Genomic DNA, 20,111 nt, shown 5'->3' on the forward strand with positions numbered 1-20,111 from the left:
GCTGCTATAAGTAAATATTTTTGGTACTTATTATTTCCTTATAATTAATTCCCAGACATGAACTTGCTAAGTCAAAAATAGACCTACTTTTAAGGCTTTTTATACTAACTGTCAAGTTATGTTGACCTATTTTTCTAGACAAAAAAGTTGCCTTTGGTGCTCTCAAAATATGTAATATCTTATTATATTATAGTGAGTTTCATCTTAATTTGGTCCTATGGAAGAAAGTACAAAGGGGTAGATTGAATGTTTTAATAATAATAAAGATTTAAAACTTCCATATGCCAAAAAATGTGTAACAAATTATAAGGGCATACATCTAGGAAAAATTCTTGCCACCTATATGACAGACCAAATTGAAATCTATTAGATATAAATGGGGTTGCATAATCAGTAAGACAATACCCTAATTTTAAAAAAAGAGGATACAATGCAGACTGTTTACAAAGCAGTAAATCCGACATGGCAAGCACCTGAAAACGTTTTCAGACCACCTGTAACCCAATACATGCAAGTTTAAGTGATCATTGCTCATGTGGATTAGCAGTGAAATGCTGCATCGTGGAGGTGATGTGGTAAAGGAGCCTGGAGTTAGGACCATTGGTACCACCCTTACAGAGGACAGTTTTGCCATACAAATCAAGAGCTTTTGTAACGGTCATACTATTTCTTGGAAACAGTTTTATTCTAAGGACTCTATTCCTTAACTATTGTAAGGGAAACATCAGAGATGTGCACAAAGATTTTTACAGAAGAATGATCATCAAGGGGCACCTGGGTAGCTCAGGGGGTTAAGCATCCAACTCTTTTTTTTTTTTTTTAATTTTTTTTTCAACGTTTTTATTTATTTTTGGGACAGAGAGAGACAGAGCATGAACGGGGGAGGGGCAGAGAGAGAGGGAGACACAGAATCGGAAACAGGCTCCAGGCTCCGAGCCATCAGCCCAGAGCCTGATGCGGGGCTTGAGCTCACAGACCGTGAGATCGTGACCTGGCTGAAGTCAGACGCTTAACCGACTGCGCCACCCAGGCGCCCCAAGCATCCAACTCTTGATTTCTGCTCAGGTCATGATCTCACAGTTTGTGACTTTGAACCCCACATGGGGCTCCTTGTTAACAGTGCAGAGCCTGCTTGGGATTCTCCCTGCCTCTCCCCTGCTCGTGAATTCTCTCTCCGCCTCTCTCTCTCTCTCTCTCTCCCTCTATCAAAAATAAAGAAACTTAAAAAAAAAAAGAATGGTCATTAACCTTTTATTTATAAAAGAGAAAAATTAGATAACAATCAAAAGGCCTGGCTAAACATATTCTGATATATCCACATGAGGAATATGCAACAACCATGTTAGTCATGTGGTTTTGAAGATTATTTAATGATATGAGAAAAAAAACTCATAATCTAATGTTAATAGAATTATGAGATATCCATTCCATTTATTTTTTTTTAATTTTTTTTTCAACGTTTATTTATTTTTGGGACAGAGAGAGACAGAGCATGAACGGGGGAGGGGCAGAGAGAGAGGGAGACACAGAATCGGAAACAGGCTCCAGGCTCTGAGCCATCAGCCCAGAGCCCGACGCGGGGCTCGAACTCCCAGACCGCGAGATCGTGACCTGGCTGAAGTCGGACGCTTAACCGACTGCGCCACCCAGGCGCCCCTCCATTCCATTTAAATACACACACAAAATGGAAATAAGACTGAAGGAAATAGCCTAGATGTTAGTAAATACTTCCAGGATTTGGGTGGTTTTTATTTCCTTCTTTAGGCATTTCTGCATTTTTCTGTATTTTCTACAATGAATATGTATCCTTTATCAGAAAAAAAGAAGGGTTTCATTTTTGCTTTTGTACCCCAAAAGTCTTCTGTATTTGCTGTTTCTTTGAATCTGTACTGATCCATGCAGATTATTAGGAATCAGAATTAAGGGAGAAACTACTAGGGGAGAAAACTGGAGATATTTCCCTTATCCCTCAAACTACACAAGCCACCAGCACCTGCATATAGCCCTGTGGTCATCTCTTCACCAACCCAGAGCCAGAAATAAGTGCTTCTTTATCTTCTTTGTCACACCAGTGTCGCCTCTACGACCTCCGGGCAGACAGGGAGGTCGCCATCTATTCCAAAGAGAGTATCATATTTGGAGCATCCAGTGTGGACTTCTCCCTCAGTGGTAAGATTTTATTTCAGAAACATTCCCGGGACTGTAAGACAGGACCTAAATGAAACCCAGCTCTCGATCCAGCTTTCAGCTGAACTTCCTATGAACCAGTGTGTTAAGCAATCTACATCTGCACCAGTTTTCTTCCACGACCCCGCACCCCACCTCACCCTACCTGAAGTGGCCTCCCCTATCCTGTTCATTTTAAGGGAGATGAAGGCTATGCCCACCTAATGCTGTTCTTTGAGACAATGCTGTATGAAACTTCCTATCTGTAGTGCCTTTAATTAGTCATTTCCTCCTCCGCCTTCCATTCTCCCCTTCATACCTTCAGAGGTGGAGGGGGTGAAGCAGCAGTCCCTTTCTCAATGCCCCGAAGCTCATGGCTCCTCTGACCTCACTGCTGGGGAGGCTGCTAGTGAAAGAGCAGCACTGATAGGACCATTCAGTTTCCCCAGACACAGCCCCCATTCTGCATCCGTGCTTTTATGCGTGCATGCTGCTATGCTGCCTACGGTATCTTTTGCCTCCCTTCTCTGCCTGGTGAACTCCTACTCAGCCCTCATGAGCCAACTCATGTCCTTCCTCTGCAGTGCCCTCCTTGATCCCCCTTCCTCCATGGTCACACAGCACTTCACACACAGCTAAGCACTTCCATTACAGCCCTTATCATCTAGTGCTACCATGTGTTAATTTAGGTGTTTGTCTGCCTGCCTGCCTGCCTGCCTACCACCACCACCACCATCCACAAGGGGCAGCAACTTCTCTGAATCCCCAGGGCAAAGCACAGTGCCTGGCACATAGCGGGCACTGAATCACTGTTGAATGAATGAATGGGCAAGTGACTGCATGAGTGAGTCAGTGAAAGTCATGAAAAGAAAAACAAAGGGAGGAACTGGTTCAGTAACCATCATGTCCTTCTACTTTGAGGTCGCCTGCTGTTTGCTGGATACAATGATTATACCATCAATGTCTGGGATGTTCTCAAGGGGTCCAGAGTCTCCATCCTGTTTGGACATGAAAACCGCGTTAGCACTCTACGAGTTTCCCCCGACGGGACTGCTTTCTGCTCAGGGTCATGGGATCATACCCTAAGAGTAAGAGAGCAGCTCTTCTATTTTACTGTGTGTGTGAGAGGAGAAGTGATTGGCCTTCTTAAAGCAGAGACTGAGGGTAATGTAGGCTGGGCTGTGTCAGCCAGAAAGAGCTCTAATTTCACCTCTATGGCTACAGAAGGGATGAGTTGCCTGGGGAGATAATGAATTCCCCCTCAATGCAAGTGTTCAGGCATAGATTAAACTGTGTATCAGCATGTAACTGAGGTAATAATTGGGGTAGGTGATCCAAAAGATTCCCTTTGATCCTACAAATAGGATTCTTCTGATTCTAGCCTTTGGCAAACCACAGAGTGCCCCCAATAGTTCAGGGTTCTTATCCCACGGTGACATAGCCCTGTGAGACCCACAGGGGGGCTTTAGGGGACCCATGAAGCTCTTGAAATTATATGTCATATTTCATGTGTGTCTGTTTTTCTGGTAAAAGTGTCCTCTTGGCTTTCATCAGATTCTCAAAGAGCTCTATGATTTTGTTGGATGTTGGCTCCCCAGAAATATCTCCAAAATAGCCTATTCATAATGCAAAGCTAAATTTAAGGGACAAAGCACAAACGTGACAATCTTAGTGGCAGTCTTAGAAGGGGATAACAAAGACAGATGTTTATGAGGTGCGGGGCTGGGGAGTCTGGTTTAAGACCAGATGCAGGGATTTAATTAGTATTGGACAAATTTGTGGCATAATAGTTTAAAGATTGCTGGACACAGTGTTGGGGGAGGAAGAGGATTTTGAAGACAGTCTTGAAAAGTAACCAATCATTTTTGATGCTCTGTGTTGGCCTGAGAGAGGTCTTCTCTAAAGAGAGTAGTTGAGTCATCTACTCTTAGGATAAATACATTAAAGGATTTTTGTGAAGTTCCTAAAACAACAAAGTTTTCTGTGACTTTATCTTCCTGGGCAAGTTTCCTAAATTAGTAGTCATGTTAATGTACTCAGTGTGGGTACAGATGGTTTTGGTACTTAGCCTAAGAGTTATAAGTCCCTAATAAGAAAGCACAGATGCCCTTCAGATGATTAACTAAGTGGGGCTGGGGGAATAGGTCCAAAGAAGTACCTTTGAGTTACCAGGAGTAAGGTGTAATCCATCCAAGACATGTGAGTGCTTTATTTTGGATGTGGGGTGTGAGTGTGTGTGTGTGTGTTTAATGTTGATTTTCTCTCTTTAAACTCCAGTTTTGCAAGTCATTAACTACTAAGGGACTACAAATTATCTGTTTGTGTTCGTGTCTTTGCAGGTCTGGGCTTAATCGTCTCTTCACAATGCACACCTGAGAGTAGAATTTGAAATCATCATATGTAAACAGATCTTTCTTCTAGAGGATCTGAGGGCTACTGCAACTTAGCTTAAAGGAGCAACTCTATGGCTGAAGTTCACTCAGCGTCCCCAATATTACCATTAAAACTACCACCCTTGGAAAGATACTGGTGTGAGCCTCCAGCACTAGGACACCTTCAAGTACAGTGTCTTGCATTTTGAACACTTTTTAAAATTTATCCATTTTTAAGGTTATTCTAGTTATATAGTCTCATCTCATTCTATTACCAACAGGATTCAGCATTTAACGTATCCTGTAGTACTTTCTTAAATGAAATTTGTTTTCAGAGCACTTCAAAATCTGATTCCTCTCAGTGTGCACTGTCTTTGGAACCTTCCTCTAGAAGTGCTGATCTTAATGCACTACATGAGGCAGGCTGTGCTGACTAGTCTGTGATAGAAGATTCCAATTCCAAATGTAATTGGAAAATAATCACTTTTTTTAAGTTTATTTATTTATTTTGAGAGAGAGTATATGTGCATGCGTGGGGGAAAGGCAGAGAGAGAGGGAGAGAGAGAGAATCCCAAGCAGACTCTGTGCTGTCAGCGCAGACCCCAATGCAAGGCTCGATCTCATGAACCTGTGAGATCATGACCTGAGCCGAAATCAAGAGTTGGATGCTTAACCTACCGAGCTACCCAGGTGCCCCTGGACATAATCACTTTTTAAAAATTTTTTTATTGTAAAAATTTCTTTTTCAGTCTGGTAGTGTCTTTTTCAGATCAAACATTTCCATCTCTGTGAACAGTTCTAAATGAAGGAGAGATAGGCATTGAGTGGACAGGATGTTTGATTTATGAATTCTGTGATAATGCAATCACTTGGACAGGATATTTCCTGTCATTGAAGAGTAAAGCTGAATGCTGTTTGTGACACAAATGCTTCTCAGAGCAACCAGAACCTTTCTGTGCAGGAACACAAGACCGCAAACTTATTTAAAAACCTGTTAGTAATAGTAGATGTTCTAGAATTAATAGCATCCACTCAGGCTAAAGTAGATCATATCCATATAAAATATATTCATATTTATTGCATTGAAAAAGTAATTACATATGCAAATTAACTGATAGGTCTTGAGTAATAATGTCTTTGCTGCTCTTATATTGAGAAAAAAGAACATAAAAAAATACCTTGTCTTTATTTGAAATTCAGCGTTTCCTTCTGGAAGACACCAAGAATTTTTGTTACGGGATCCCTTTGTCCTTTTTTAAGGTGTTGAGGGCTCTTCTTTCATTCATAAACATGGCATGCATTACTTAATCAAACAGAAGGTCACCTCACACACCAAAAATCATTCCCAGTGGAGGCCTGCCCTGGGGGTGGTCTGGGGTCCTGTGGTGCCCTTGGGCTTGTGTGCTGAGGGCCCTGGGTCATCCAGTCTCCTCTCTTGGCCCTGCTCCAGCCTGGCCCTTCTCCTAGTAGTAGTTCTGGCCCTGCTGTTCAGAGAGGCCCTCCCAGAGCTGGAGCAGGGCATGGCCATCAGACAGGTCTGGCCCTGGGCCTCCTGCAAACATTAGGGCGTGTGCCAGGCCCGCCCTCAAAGCTACTGGTTCAGGTATCATAATGGGCCAGTCAAAAATGAGCTAGGCTAGCTTTTCCATTAATTATTTTCAAGTAAATATAATGGTTAGATTCAGTCATTTGCCAAGCAAACATTTTACTGAGGGTTTTACTACACAGCAGGCCTTGGGGTAGAGAGAGAAATGTACAAGGCCCCTGCTTGACTCCAAAGAGCCCAGAATGAGCCACCTTCTCTCCCCTTGCCCAGTGGAATCCAGTATGGGCAAGGGCTCAGGGAAATGGGCCTAGCCAGCTCCTGCCAGCTGATTAAGGGCCAGGCCCCTGAGTGTGTCTCACAGAATTCCCAAGCTGCACTCCCAGAACATCCCAGAGTTTGCTCCTGGTCTCCTAGTTATAGCATCCCCTTCCCTCTCTCCTACAGACCCTTTAGTGTCTCTGCACTCTGACCTGGACCTCCTAGAAGTGAAGGAATACAGGACAAAAGAAAAGTCACCTAGACTATGGGGAGGCAAATTCAAGGTTATGTTTGGAGAGGCAGAGAGCATCTTCAGTATATGTGCAAAAATGGCCCATAACTTTCCAATCAAAAAAGCTTTGGGGGAAAAAAAACGATGAACACATTCCCTAGAACACTCACTTACCCACGTTGGCAGTAAACCACCGCCCACCGTAAGTATTTGATTTCACAGTGGGTGTTGTTTAGTATTTATTAATGAAATACTTGGTTTGGAATATACCACACCATGTGGGGACTCCAGGGTAACTCCGGTAATAAATTGTATTTTGCATATTGAAAATAAGGCTGAGTGGAGTTTTTTCATCAGTTTTTCTTCTCTTTCCTTTTTTTTTTTTTTTTTAAAGGATTTGGGGGCAAACTACCAAACCAATTGTGGTGAAGGGTCCATATGGATGTACCCTTGGGTGTGCACAGCTAGAGAATGGTTAGGCAAAAAGGGTGGGTCAGGTAAGGAGGGGTGCGGTGATGGGCATTTATGGGAAATACCTGTGAACTGAAATCAAGGCAGCTGCTTTGGCGTGGGCTGCTGGCCTCGCAGAAGTGGGGCCCAGCTGCCAGCCCTCTTCTGGAATGAGCCAGAGACCAGAGGCAGGCGCTCCCTATCTACTTCCCTCTTTCACCCCTTGACCTCCTCCACACCTTCCCTAGATTACAAGTGGCTTAAAGGCAGCAAAAGGTCATAAAGGTGTTTGTGCCCTGGACTCTCACGGTTACTTGGCCAGCTGACTGGAAGGTGACACCACTGACACCAGGACCCATCTGTAAATTAGATGGGGACAGCATGGTGACAAAGGGTGTGCACCTAGGTTCAGACCCAGCTGTACCTCTATCATAGGATACATGATACCTGAATTTCTCAGCCTCAGTTTCCTCATGTGTAGAATGGGAGAACACTAAAATATGTAAAGCACCTACCTCAGCCTTTGGCACATCTTCAACAACAGTTCCCTGTTTCCTCCATCTGTCCACCATCCTTCCTGCCCCACCACCCCTTCCTATCCCCTCTCTCTCTCTTCTCTTTTTCCCATGCCTACCCCCTGCCTCCATCTCCCCTGGTCCTCGCTATTTCCCTTCCCTTGCTTTTTCTTCACTTCAGTCCTCCCCCCATTTCCTCCCCCTCCTTAAGCAGCCCCCAATCATGTATCAAAGTAGTAATTATCATCCAGTAGAGATTCATCTGGGCCAGTGGTTCTTAAGGTATTTGGTCTTAATGATCCCTCTACATTCTTAAAAATTAAGTTTTGGTTATGTGGATATCTATTGTATCTATCATCATATTAGAAATTAAAACTGAGAAAATTGTAAAACACAAGAATACAGAAGCCCATATTCCATTGGTGATGCTTTTACCAGGTAACAGTAGCCTCTGGATAACTCCCCAGAGAATGGGAGTCTTAAAAGACACAAATACAAAAAAAAAGAGTATAATTATGAAAATAGTTTGGACCTTGGGGGGCCTCCTGAAAGGGTCTCAGGATTGGGCCTATACTTTGAAACAGCTGATGGGGCTAACGATCCCTTCTCAAGAACCACTGTGTGAGAACCCCCCCCCCCCGAGGGCAGTAAGGCCCTCACAGGAGCTTGGGAAAAAAGGAGGGTGGGGATGAGGATCATTGAAAGGAACTGGAGGAGAGGTCCTCAAAGGAGGTTCCAAAGGGGCACAGAGAGGCAGTTGGGAAAGGCTAGAGGCCAACTGGGGCCTGTGGAATGCTAAAAATCTTTTCAGATGAGGGCCACTTGGGATCCTGGGGTAATCCCAGTAGATAGGTTAAATTAATTGGGGTTGGAGTTGGGGCCATATTGCTGCCAGCTGACTTCCTCCCAAGCCCTATAGAGCTGGCTGAGCAGGGAGGTGTAGATCTGCATTTCCCAAATCTGCCTGCTGAGAAAAACCATTCAGGTCAATAGCAGGTTAAAAATATGGGTCCTAAAACTATAGATATAGTTTCTGGAGATCTGGACTGGGAAGGACTGCAGAGGGCCAGGGATTCTGATGAGGCAAGTTGGGGGAAAGCTCTCAGTGAATCTTTTTGTCTCTGTGGATCCTTTCCAAGAACATGAGGCTAAACCACTCACCCTTTCACCCGTGATAGGAGAAAATCAAGTCACTCTTTAAAGCGTAGCACAGACCCTTCATTCTCTAGATGGGACGTGGCTGGAGCTAGGCTGGCCTTCAGGACTGATCAGTCTCCAGAGTAGGCTGACTCACAGCCATTTCTGGTGAAAAAAATGAAATTAGTATGTTTGTGTCATTGTATAAAGGATGCAGACCCTCTCGTGAGGAGATGGGCTCAGGAATGATGCTCTAGTTAATTTAACTGCATAAATAAATACGAACAACTAAATATAAGTATGGTATGAACATTTATGCAAAGGTTGTGACAACCGAAAATGCCTATCTTTGAACCAAATACATCACTGGTGAATACTTACCCTAATTGTAAACCAGGAACCATGAACCAGAGGTCAACCCATCTGTGCTCCCCAGTAACAGGCATCTTCACACCCCTAGGTCTGTACCCAAGAGAAATGAAGACCTGCCCACACAGAAACTTGAACACAAATGTGCACAGTAGCCCAAAGTGGAACATCTCAAATGTTCAACAACTGAGGTATGGATGAACAAACTGCGGCATATCAATATGATGGGATATTACTCGGCCATAAAAAGGAATGAAGGGCTGATTCATGCCACAACATGGATAAACCTTGAAAACATTATGCTAAGCAAAAGAAGCCAGACATAAAGGACCATGCCGTATATGAGTCCATTTATATGAAATATTCAGAATAGGTAAATCCACAGAGACAGAAAATAGATTGGTGGTCACTTAGGGCTCGGGTTGGGATGAATGGGTAGGGACTGCCAATGGGTATAGGATTTCCTTTGAGGTAAGGGAATTAGATAGTGATGTCTGCACAACTCTGGGAATATACTAAAAACCACTGAATTATATACTTTGAAAAGGGTGGACTTTATGGTATGTGAATTATATCACAGTTAAGCTGTTAAAAAATATATGGAAAAAATAGGTAGTCTGTAGCTATTTTCAGTGTTTACAAAACAAAACAAAACAAAACAAAGAAACCAGATAGGTAAGACTCACCAACATGTCACATTTTGATTTTTGGTTAAAAGTGGTTGGACGAGGGGCGTCTGGGTGGCTTGGTTGGGTGTCCGACTTCAGGTCATGATCTCAAGGTCCGTGAGTTCGAGCCCCACGTTGGGTTCTGTGCTGTCAGTTCAGAGCCTGGAGCTTGCTTTGGATTCTGTGTCTCCTTCTCTCTCTGCCCCTCCCCCACTCATGCTCTGTTTCTATCAAAAAATGAATAAACGTTAAAAAAAATTAAAAGTGGTTGGACGAGTGAACATGGGGAAACCCTGGTTAGTTCATATTAACAATAAAAATTTCTCTGTAAAGAACTTTTCCCATGTGCCAGGCACTGTGCTAAGCACCTTGCATGCACCAACTCATGTAATCCTTGTAACAGCCATATGGTGCAGGTAGGTTATTATTTGCATTTTTTAGATGGGGAAATTGAGCGTAGGAGAGTTGAATAAGTTGCTCATGGCTGCATAGCTTCTAAGTGGCAGAGCCCGAATTTTAACCAAATCTGACTGCAAACTGCCTCCTTGCATCCTGTGGATCAGAAATTCTGTGTAGAGGTTAATTCGTTCATTTTCTGTTTGGTTCAACTGATAATTATTAGGAGTTAACTAAGGCAGGGCCAGAAGATTTACCACTCACCCCCAAGCTACTCCTAATCTAAGAAAAAACTGTGCTTGCTGCTAAAATATAATGTTCAAAAAGGTAAAATCATGGATCTCTGGCAAATCAAATATGATCACACATCAAAACATTTATTTAACTCAATGAGGGAACCCCTAAGATGTCAAAAACAGTTTGAATCAGAGCTTGATGTACAGAGATTTATACTCCCTTCTCACAAAATTCATTTGGCTCACTATAAATAAATCACTGACGTTGGTACACCAGGCACCCAGCAATACTGCTGGCCAGCTGAACCTTTGTAGGGAGAATTCTATTGTTGCCATACTCTCTTCCTGTTCCCAGAGCCTCTTTGTTCACAGACCCTAGAGCAAGCACTGTCATGGCTAGGTAAACAAGCTCTCCGACATCCACAGACCACAGAATTTTGTCTACCTGATTATTGAGTCTGCTCTGCAGTGGCTGCCCTTTTGGGGAGTTCATATGAGACATGAATATCTTTAGTCTGTACCCATCCAGAGGGATTCGGCCACATTATCTCTTTCCAAGATTTCCTTGTCACCAATCTTCCAATCCTGTTCTTTTCAAGGCCCTGATAATCCAGCCAAATCTTTCAGCAACTGCCCAAGAATCAATGTAGATCTGTACTCTGGCCATCTCTCACTCCAGACCTAGTGGACAATCAAATATCTGGCTTGAATCCCTGTCCACTGGGAGGATTTTCCTTTACCACTGTCTTCACAGTCACCCCTGAGTGGGGTTGTGATGCTACAGCTGTCCACTCTCATGTGGTACCAGCACATCATATAGACCCATCTGTAATGGGTCCCTCAGTCAACTGATCCTAAGCAATCCCTTGGAGGCCACAGGCATGGAATGAGGGAGGGGGCAAAGCAACAGGAGTTGGTGTTGTAGGACTCTGAGCCACCTGCTCATGCAATTTACTTGTACTTTATGGACCACCCTGAGTTCAGGCATATATATATTTACACATGATGACAGATTGCTGCTGTGTATGTCCAATGTATGTCTAGGTAGGTCAGACAACATTCACATGAGAGCTCAAGCTACATGGTCAGTACTGTGGTTAGCCATTCAACTTCTACCAAGGTCCAGTAGTAAGCCAGAACCTGCTTCTTGAAAGAGTAGCTACCTGCAGAAGAGGACATAGATTTGCTTTGAAAACCTAGAGGTCTGTGCTGTAATTCTCCTGTTGGTGTTTGCTGGAGGCTACATACAGCATCCCTATTTGACACATTAAGTATCATGGAATCTATTGGATCATAAGACCCACGTGGTAGACCAGCTTGTACTATAGCCTGCATATGCTACAGAACCTTCTCTTGTCCTCCCCAATCCACTAGGCTGTATAGATGGGTTGAAGTCACACTCATATGTGGTGTATGTTGCCTCCAAAATCCAAAAGGACCTAACAGGTGTCGTACCTCTTTTTTCTTGTAAGTGATACAAGATGCAGGAAACTCATCTTTCACCCTGAATGGGATATTTCAACATACTCCAGACCACTGAACCCCCAGAATTTTCAATGAGGATACCAATTCTGGATCTGTCTGGGTCCAATCAGGAGAAAGAAGCCATACAGTATCATGAACAGAGAAAGGTTAATATAAGAAGTATTAACTAAAATATGGGATCGGAATAAGGAGGAATTGACCAATAAAAAGTAAAGAGAATTCTATGCAATATAAGAACGGTAGGTACCAGAAGTAGCCACTATCCTGGAGCTGAGTACTGAACCAATCCCACTATAGTGATAATTAAACCCTACTGTGATGGCTTCTTTCTTTGTTTCATCACTAGGGTTCTTGAGAACAGGGACCACGTGCTTTGTTCTCCATTACATCTCCTGTGCTAACAGGCTCTGAATGAACAAATACAGCCAGCATTGGCACTCCAGCAGCCTGCAGGAGACTCATCCTTTTTCCTGCCGCATATGCCAGATCCAAAGAACGGTATCTCCAACATACACCTGGGTGCTTCTGTCCAATCGGGAGATGCTGATAATCCTTGCAAGGGAGTCGTCAGTGGAGCGCTATGTGTAGCCTTCGTCAATTTCTTAAAATGAGGAGGCAAAAATCTAGCCCAACTTCCCAGACTGTCCCCTCCGGGCTCTTAGTCCCCAGGCCCAGAGCTAAACAGTAAGCCCAAAGAAGTCTCACTCTGTTTCTGATCGCTCTGCGAACGCGTGCACACCACTGGGCCTGGCCTTTGGGACCAGAACAGGTGCACACGGGATTCCCATCAAAGCCTCCTCTCCAGACCTAGAAAAACAACTGCCCGGCGGAATCCGGGAGGGGCGTGCCGGCCCCTCCCTGGGCGGAGGCGCAGCCAGGCCTAGAAAACAGCGTCGGGTCGGGCCCCCGGCAGGGGTTAGGTCATGGCTGACGCGTTGAGGGAGCGCACGGCGCAGCTATTGACTGACTACCTGGAGTACTGCGCCCGGGACCCCGGCAGCCCCGCGCGGACGCCGTCCACGCCCGAGGCCGCGGTGCTGCGCTACCTGGCCGCCCAGATACGGCAGCGCCACCAGCGTTTCTTGTCGGCTTACCGCGGCTACCGCGGAAACCGCGTGGAACTGGTGGCGCGGTTGGAGCAGGATTTACTCTCCAACCCCCAAACCCTCAGTTGGGGCCATGTGGTAGCGCTCTTGACCTTCGCGGGGACGCTGCTGGAGAGATCGCCGCCGGGGACCTACTTGAACCTGACGCCGGCCCAGCAACAGGAGCTGGAGTGGGAGGCCAACGTTGGCCAGGACTGCCAGCACCTGGTGGCTTTGCTCTGCAATCGGCTCACCGGACGGCATCGCGCCTGGCTGGAGGCTCACGACGGCTGGGTGAGGCGGGGGGGGGGGGGGGGGGGGGGGGGGGGGGTACCTGGGGTGTGGGGATCGGGCAGGCAGCCAGGGACGCGCCCACGTGGCCGGCACCGGGAGGGACCGCACGGCGTCAGCCTGATGGGTTCCTTTCAGCACGACGAGGACATTTTGTGTAAAGTCCTGCTTTCTCCTCTCTTGGTGATGACAGATGGGCAGAAACCGCCCTTGCTAGCCGGCTGTCTTATTAGCTCATTATGAAGCAGCGGTGCATGAGCTGGTTTGCACACTTGAGCCTTACCCTTGCAGGGTCCTAGGAGTTTTAGGATGCGCCCACGTTGGGTCTGGATGCTTTGCTCATATAGAGATCCCCAAACTGGTAGAGTCAGCAGTGGAGTGACCCTGGGCCAGGTGGATTCTTTCTCCTCTGCCTATTAAACCTTTGGAGAGACAGGCCCCACAGCCCTGCAGGTTAGAGAGCACCAGCCTAAACGTTAAGAATGAAAAGGCATCCTGTGGCTGAGCTCCCAACACCACTCCGGAGGAGCTGAGGCCAGGGGTGTTGAAGTGTGTGCAGGCACCCAATGGTGGTATTGTCTCTGGATTCCTTAACTCTAATCCACTGCACCCAGCCCTTAATTGGGTGATAACCAGGTGCTTTGGCTTTCAGCTGTAGGTCATTGATCTGTGGTGTGAGCTAGAGGGGCAGGACATTGCCTTGCAGCTCCTAAATCGATTTAATGATCAAGGAAAGCCCACCACCCTTCAGTAAGAGGGTAGCATGCCTCTCGATTTCTGAGTTAAACTGTTCCTTTCCTCTCTTCCTACTGAAGTTGAATCAAGGACTGCAGTGACCCAGGTTATAGAATAAATATAACCAAACTATTAAAACCAACAATTAAAACAAAATCCAAGAGGAGCGCCTGGGTTGTTCAGTCGGTTAAGAGGCTGACTTCTCCTCAGGTAATGATCTCACAGCTAGTGAGTTTGGGCCTTGCATCAAGTGAGTTCGGGCCTGGCATCAGTCTTTCTGCTGTCTGTGCATAGCCCCTTCAGATCCTCTCTTTCCCTCTTTCTTTGCCCCTTCCTCCACTCTGTGTGTGTGTGTGTGTGTATGTGTGTGTATGTGTGTGTATGTGTACGCATGTGTACGCGCACGCGTGCGGGCGCTCAAAAATAAACATTAAAAAAATCTGAAGAGTTAAGGAAGACCCTGTAGGAAATTTAGCCTCCTGTTGGCAGTTGGCATCACCTGTGGTGGTGAATTGGATTCCATCTGTGGAGGAGAGGTAGTATCTGAATCAGAACCTTGACCTTAGATGAACAACTTGAGGTGTTAGCATTAGTTCCTGCATTCTTACTGGTGTGTGGGCTGGTCTTCAACCATCCAGGCCTATGATCCCTAAGAAGCCCACCTGAGCCATTTGTCTTAAGAAGGCATTTGGCCCCTGAGGGCCCTCTGCACTTAAAGAGGAAACTGGGAGGAGGTCATTATTTTCATTTTGGCTAAACAACATTGACTAAGGAATAATCCTTTAACATCAAGAAGCTCCTATTCCCCCAACTGTGTAAAAGGGAGATGCCCACACCTCTCCCCTACAGTTAAAATGCCACTATCTGGACTTCCATTCCTTTCCTCTCTCTTTCTCTGAATGGAGCTGCTTGCTTTATTGTCTTAGGTGATAGTTTTCAACCTAGTGATTTGCCAGTTGCACAAATGTCATCTGCCCTTTGCTCAGGAAAGAGTGTGATAGTCTACCTTCCTCTTAGGTTTTTTTTTTCTTTGAATTTTTTTTATTTTTATCTTTTTCATTTAAAATTCCAGTGTAATTAACATACGGTGTTAGATACACATTAACTCAGATGTATACTATAGTGATTAAAATACGGAATGCTTCATGAATTTACGTGTCATCCTTGCCCAGAGGCCGTGCTAATCTTCCAGTTTTTTTTTTTTTAATTTTTTTTTTCCAACGTTTTTATTTATTTTTGGGACAGAGAGAGACAGAGCATGAACGGGGGAGGGGCAGAGAGAGAGGGAGACACAGAATCGGAAACAGGCTCCAGGCTCTGAGCCATCAGCCCAGAGCCCGACGCGGGGCTCGAACTCCCGGACCGCGAGATCGTGACCTGGCTGAAGTCGGACGCTTAACCGACTGCGCCACCCAGGCGCCCCATAATCTTCCAGTTTTAATATAAGTGTTGCCAAAGCAAGCACTTTTTTTAAAAATTGAAGTGTAGTTGACATACAATATTATATTAGTTTAAAGGTATATGACAGTGTGATTCAGCAATTACATTATGGAATTCTCAACATAAGTCTGTCACCATACAAAGCTATTAAATATTGACTGTATTCTCTGTGCTCTACCTTTCATTCCTGTTTTGTTTAATTTTGTAACTATTAATCCCCTTGACCTATTTTGCCTATTTCCCCACCCTGCTCCCCTCTCACAACCACCACTTTGTGTTCTGTGTTTATAAGTCTATTTCTGTGTCGTTTGTTGAGTTCTTTTGTTCTTTAGATTGCACATATAAATGAAATCATGTTTTTTGTCTTTTCTCTGACTTATTTCACCTAGCATAATGCCCTCTAGGCCTATCTATGTTGTTGCAAATGGCAAGATCTCATTCTTTCTTATGGCTAAGTAATATTGCATTATGTATACATACCACATTGCCTTTATCCATTCATTCATCGATGGACACTGGAGTCATTCTGTAGTTTGGCTATTGTAAATACTGCTGTAATGAACATAGGGGTGTATATCTCTTTTTGAATTAATGTTTTTTTTTCTTCAGGTAAATACCCAGAAGTGGAACTTCAGGGTCCTATGACATTTCAATTTTGGAATTTTTGGAGGAACTGCCACAGTGTTTTCTATAGTGCTGCACCAATTTACATTCCCACCAACAGTTCTCTTTTCTATACACCCTCAGCAACTTTTGTTTTATGTTTTTGATACTAGACACTCTGACTGTGGTGAAGTGACCTCTCATGATTTTGATTTGCATTTTCCCTAATAATTAGTGGTGTTGAGCATCTTTTCCTGTGTCTGTTGGCCATCTGGATGTCTTTGGAGAAATGTCTGTTCAGGTCCTCCACCCATTTTTCATTAGATTATTTGGTGGGAAAGGAGATTGGTATCCTCTTAGCTTTTGAAAACAAGTCAAAAGAGGAGTATTCGTTCTGTGACATAGTTAAGTGTCTCCTATTTCCTTCTTTGTTCTATGTTGGACTATTTCTTACAAATCCTAACTCAAAAGTACAAGTTGCCTCCTGGTCAGTATTGACTTTTTTCTACTTTTTAAATTCGGGAGTCATCTTACTATTGAATCCGAAGCTCCAGTGTGTTTTATTGAGTTCAGATGTGGGGCATTATGAAGCCATCTAATTCCCCTTCTCCCTCCCCCTTGTAGGATGGCTTTTGTCTCTTCTTCTCACCCATGCTGCCATCTTCTTGGAGAAGACTGCTGGTCCAGGCTCTTCTGTCATGCTTTACAGTAATGATCTTAATCTACTTCTGGAGAAGATTATTGTGAGTTCTAACATTTTTAGCCCATTTCTACCTGCCTAACTGTGACCAGCCAACTGAATTTGAGATGTGAGAGAATAGAACAGAGTAAACCATGCTCTGAGACATTTTCACCTGCATTTATCTGAGGAGTCCTGTGGTGATGACTCAGAGTTTTATCTCCTGGCAAGTATCAGAGGTATTAGGACAAAGGTACAAATGGCTCTTCTTTGGGGGAAATGGATTCTCAAGGCTCATTGCTCTAAAGAATTGCGGAAGAAACTACAAATTTTATTTAGTAGGGAACATGGTGCTTTTTGCTACATTTGGATAAGAGTGAATATGTGTCCACAATTTCATGTGCTTCTGCTGACTGATTCATCAAGGCAGTCTGTCAGGGGTGAAATACCAAAAGCCCTCCAAGTCCCAGTTTGACAAGGAATGTAATATTTAAAACTTTTATAAGGAATTCTTTCTAAATCCTTTGAAACCTAATTACTAATTCTACCTTTCTAGATTTTATATATTTTTCTGACTTCAATAAATTGTTAACTATCTTTAGATTTTTAATAAATTTATATATCTTTTTAAAAATGTTTGTTTTCTTTGGAATTCAATAAGACATTATTCTTAGGAGTAACTTGAGTGGATGAAAATTTTCTTTTACTGTCTTTTAAAATATACATATAATTCTGTATTTTAAATGTTTAATCAATACACAAGCTCATAAGAAGTTCTTTTCTTCCACCTTCTACTCTGCAGTTAATCCACCACCTGCAAGGTGATGGAGAGGAAAACTTTACCCTCTTAGGTTCTCCAGCTGAGGACTGTGAATTTAGCAGACACAAGACTGATTAACAAGTGAAAAATATATGGATCTTCTTTGCTGTTTTTACAGGAGACTTTATAGAAAAGTGAAAACTTCAAAGAAGTGTGTAGATTCAGGACTTATCATTTTAACAAAGAGTGATAAATTGTGAAACAAGTAGGCAAAGGAAAGGGGTTGGGCTTCTAGAGGTGATACATTCTGGGGAAAGTGACTAGGAAATAGATGGGGGAAAACCAGTGGAAGATAAGGGTTATTTTAGTCAAGTTCACACAGATGGTTCTTGGTGTGGATTACCTTCTCCAAGGATGAGTTTTCTCCCCTTCCTGGTATAAGAGGGCATGTTTCTCAGGGCACCTGGCTGGCTCAGTCAGTAGAACGTGCAACTCTTGATCTCAGGGTTTTGTATTTGAGCCCCACATTAGGGATAGAGATTACTTCAAAAAATCTTTACAAAAAGGCCACCTTTCTCACAGAAAATTTATGCCATACTTTTAGGCAGAAAAGTGGAGGGCAGAGAGCCCTTCCTGTATGTGCTATTTCTCGGTTGCCTTCAGTTCAAAACAATATGCCAAAGTTGTATATTTTGGAGTGACCTGTTCTAATCCACTTCAGTGGTTCACAGGGCTCACCATTATTCTGTAGCAAGCCGGAATCCACATCCATCTGTCCTTTCTGAGCCCACCCAGACCCGCTAAGCTTGCCATATCCAAACAGGGGTACTCTGGAGCCAGTGCTTACCAGGGCTGCCAGCAGCCCCAAGAAAAGCACCTATGAGGACCACAGCAAGCTAACCCAAATCTACTTGAACTTCTCCATGGCGAAAGTTGTTGATGTTGCTATCAGAATAAGCCTGGGACCAAAAGGATAAAATGATGGGAAAGGTGATTTGACCATTACGACTGATGGCACCACCATTCTGACACAAATGTAAGTGTTGTATCCGGCAGCCAGAAGGCTGAGGAAGCTGTCTGAGGCTCAAGATAAAGAAGCATGAGGTGGCACCACATTGGTGGTCATCACTGCTGGTTTTCTTAGACTTGAGTATCAAGCTTTTTCAGAAAAGGATTCACCCAACCATCCTTTCCAAGACATTCCAGAAGGAATTGGAAAAGGAGGGTATATTGAAATCTTAACACGTCTTGACCCATGGAACTAGGTGACAGAGAAACTTAGATATTGCAGCCACTTCATTGATCTGAAAGGTTTTCTGTGTTTAAGTCTGCTTTCTCCAGTAAGTGGAAATGTAGTGAAGGAAGTGAATGACTCAGCCACTACTACTGGTGTAGATCTTACAGATACCAAAGTAGTTAAACCTTGAGGGCATTGTGCCAAGTAAAATATAGTCTGATGAAGAAAGACAAATACTGATGATCTCTTATAGGTATAATAAAAAAAAAACTGAAAAATTGAAAAAAACCAACATCATTGATACCAGGTTGGTAGTTACCAGGGGCAGGGAATGGGTGATCAGTTTTGTTTTAGTTTAAATAAATGTTTTTATGTATGTATAGATATGCTGTATGTATAGTTATGTATGTATAGTTTATATATAAACTATATATAGCTTAAATATATAAAGAAACTGAGTGGGACAAATGATGACTGCAAGTTGGTGGAAGGGCTGGTTCTCACCCAAAAGATGACTAACCAGATTGGAAAAGGCTAAGATTGGGCTTATTCAGTTTTCCTTATCTGCTCCCAAAACGGATAAAGATAATCACATAGTAGTTTCTGATATGCCCAGATGGGCCCAGTGCTAAGAAGAGAGAGCCTGTATTCTAAATTCAGTGAAGCAAATTTTTAAAACTGGTTGTAACGTTCTCCTAAAGAAGTCTATTCTTAAGAGATGCTCTCTGTGATCTTGCATTACATTTCCTGAACAAATGACGATCATGGTGGCTAGGGATATTGGAAGAGAAGACACTGATGTCATCTGTTAGACAACTGGAACCAAGCCAATTGCTCATATTGACCAATTCACCAGTAACATGGTAGATTTTGCTGAGCTGGCTGAGGGGATAAAACTGTTCAAGATCACTGGGAAAAAGTTCTAACTGCATGGTCCTAAAAAATGGTGACTGAAGAAGCTGAGTGCTCCATTCATGATGCCCTATGTGTTATTTGCTGTTCAGTGAGGCGAGAGCTTTTATGAGAGGTGGTACTCCAGAAACAGAGTTGGCACTATGGTTAACAGAATATCCATGAACATTGAGTGGTATGGAATCCTGTGTTCTAATGCAGCTGTAATGGAAGTCATTCCATCTACACTAACTGAAGCTGCTGGCCTGAATCCCATTTCTGCAGTACTAGAACTAAGAAACTGGCATGCCCAAGGAGAATAACTACAGGCACTAATGTCCAAAAGGGTGATATTTGCAATTATTTTGGAAGAACTTTGTTGTCCAGCCTTTGCTGGTTTCAGTCAGTGCACTGATTCTAGCAACCAAAACTGTCTGGAACATTGTACAAATTGATGATGTGGCTAACAGTAATCTGGGTAACACTGGCTGACTGGCATCGTCATGGCCACTGATAGTGTGGCTGGAGTAGGAGACAGACTTGGTGTTCCTTGTTCTTCC

At 43.7% G+C, this 20,111-nt stretch overlaps 2 protein-coding genes and 2 pseudogenes across 4 annotated transcripts in view; 3 read left to right on the top strand and 1 right to left on the bottom strand.

The window, feature by feature from the left end:
* The window catches only part of GNB5 (G protein subunit beta 5), a 50,112-nt gene extending 45,040 nt beyond the window's left edge, over positions 1-5,072 (top strand). Inside the window, exons 9-11 of the mRNA XM_047075096.1 lie at positions 2,073-2,169; positions 3,088-3,254; positions 4,506-5,072. Coding sequence (XP_046931052.1) covers positions 2,073-2,169; positions 3,088-3,254; positions 4,506-4,517 — 276 coding nt within the window. The 3' untranslated portion in view covers positions 4,518-5,072. The remainder of the gene's footprint in view (positions 1-2,072; positions 2,170-3,087; positions 3,255-4,505) is intronic.
* A 7,681-nt stretch (positions 5,073-12,753) lies between these two features.
* The window catches only part of BCL2L10 (BCL2 like 10), an 82,820-nt gene continuing 75,462 nt past the window's right edge, over positions 12,754-20,111 (top strand). Inside the window, exons 1-2 of one of the 3 annotated variants that reach the window (XM_047075099.1) lie at positions 12,754-13,209; positions 16,609-16,727. In XM_047075099.1, the coding sequence (XP_046931055.1) occupies positions 12,754-13,209; positions 16,609-16,727 (575 nt within the window). Of the gene's footprint in view, positions 13,210-16,608; positions 16,732-20,111 lie in introns of those variants that run through there. The other 2 variants (XM_047075100.1, XM_047075101.1) reach the window with 2 other exon arrangements.
* LOC124509008 (uncharacterized) lies at positions 15,069-15,162 on the bottom strand (annotated as a pseudogene).
* On the top strand, positions 16,867-20,043 carry LOC124508942 (T-complex protein 1 subunit delta-like; annotated as a pseudogene).

Source organism: Lynx rufus, unplaced genomic scaffold (assembly GCF_022079265.1).
Source record: "Lynx rufus isolate CCGP_SWC_20201006 ecotype Redwood Valley unplaced genomic scaffold, mLynRuf1.p SCAF_13, whole genome shotgun sequence".
Classification (NCBI taxonomy): Eukaryota; Metazoa; Chordata; class Mammalia; order Carnivora; family Felidae; genus Lynx; species Lynx rufus.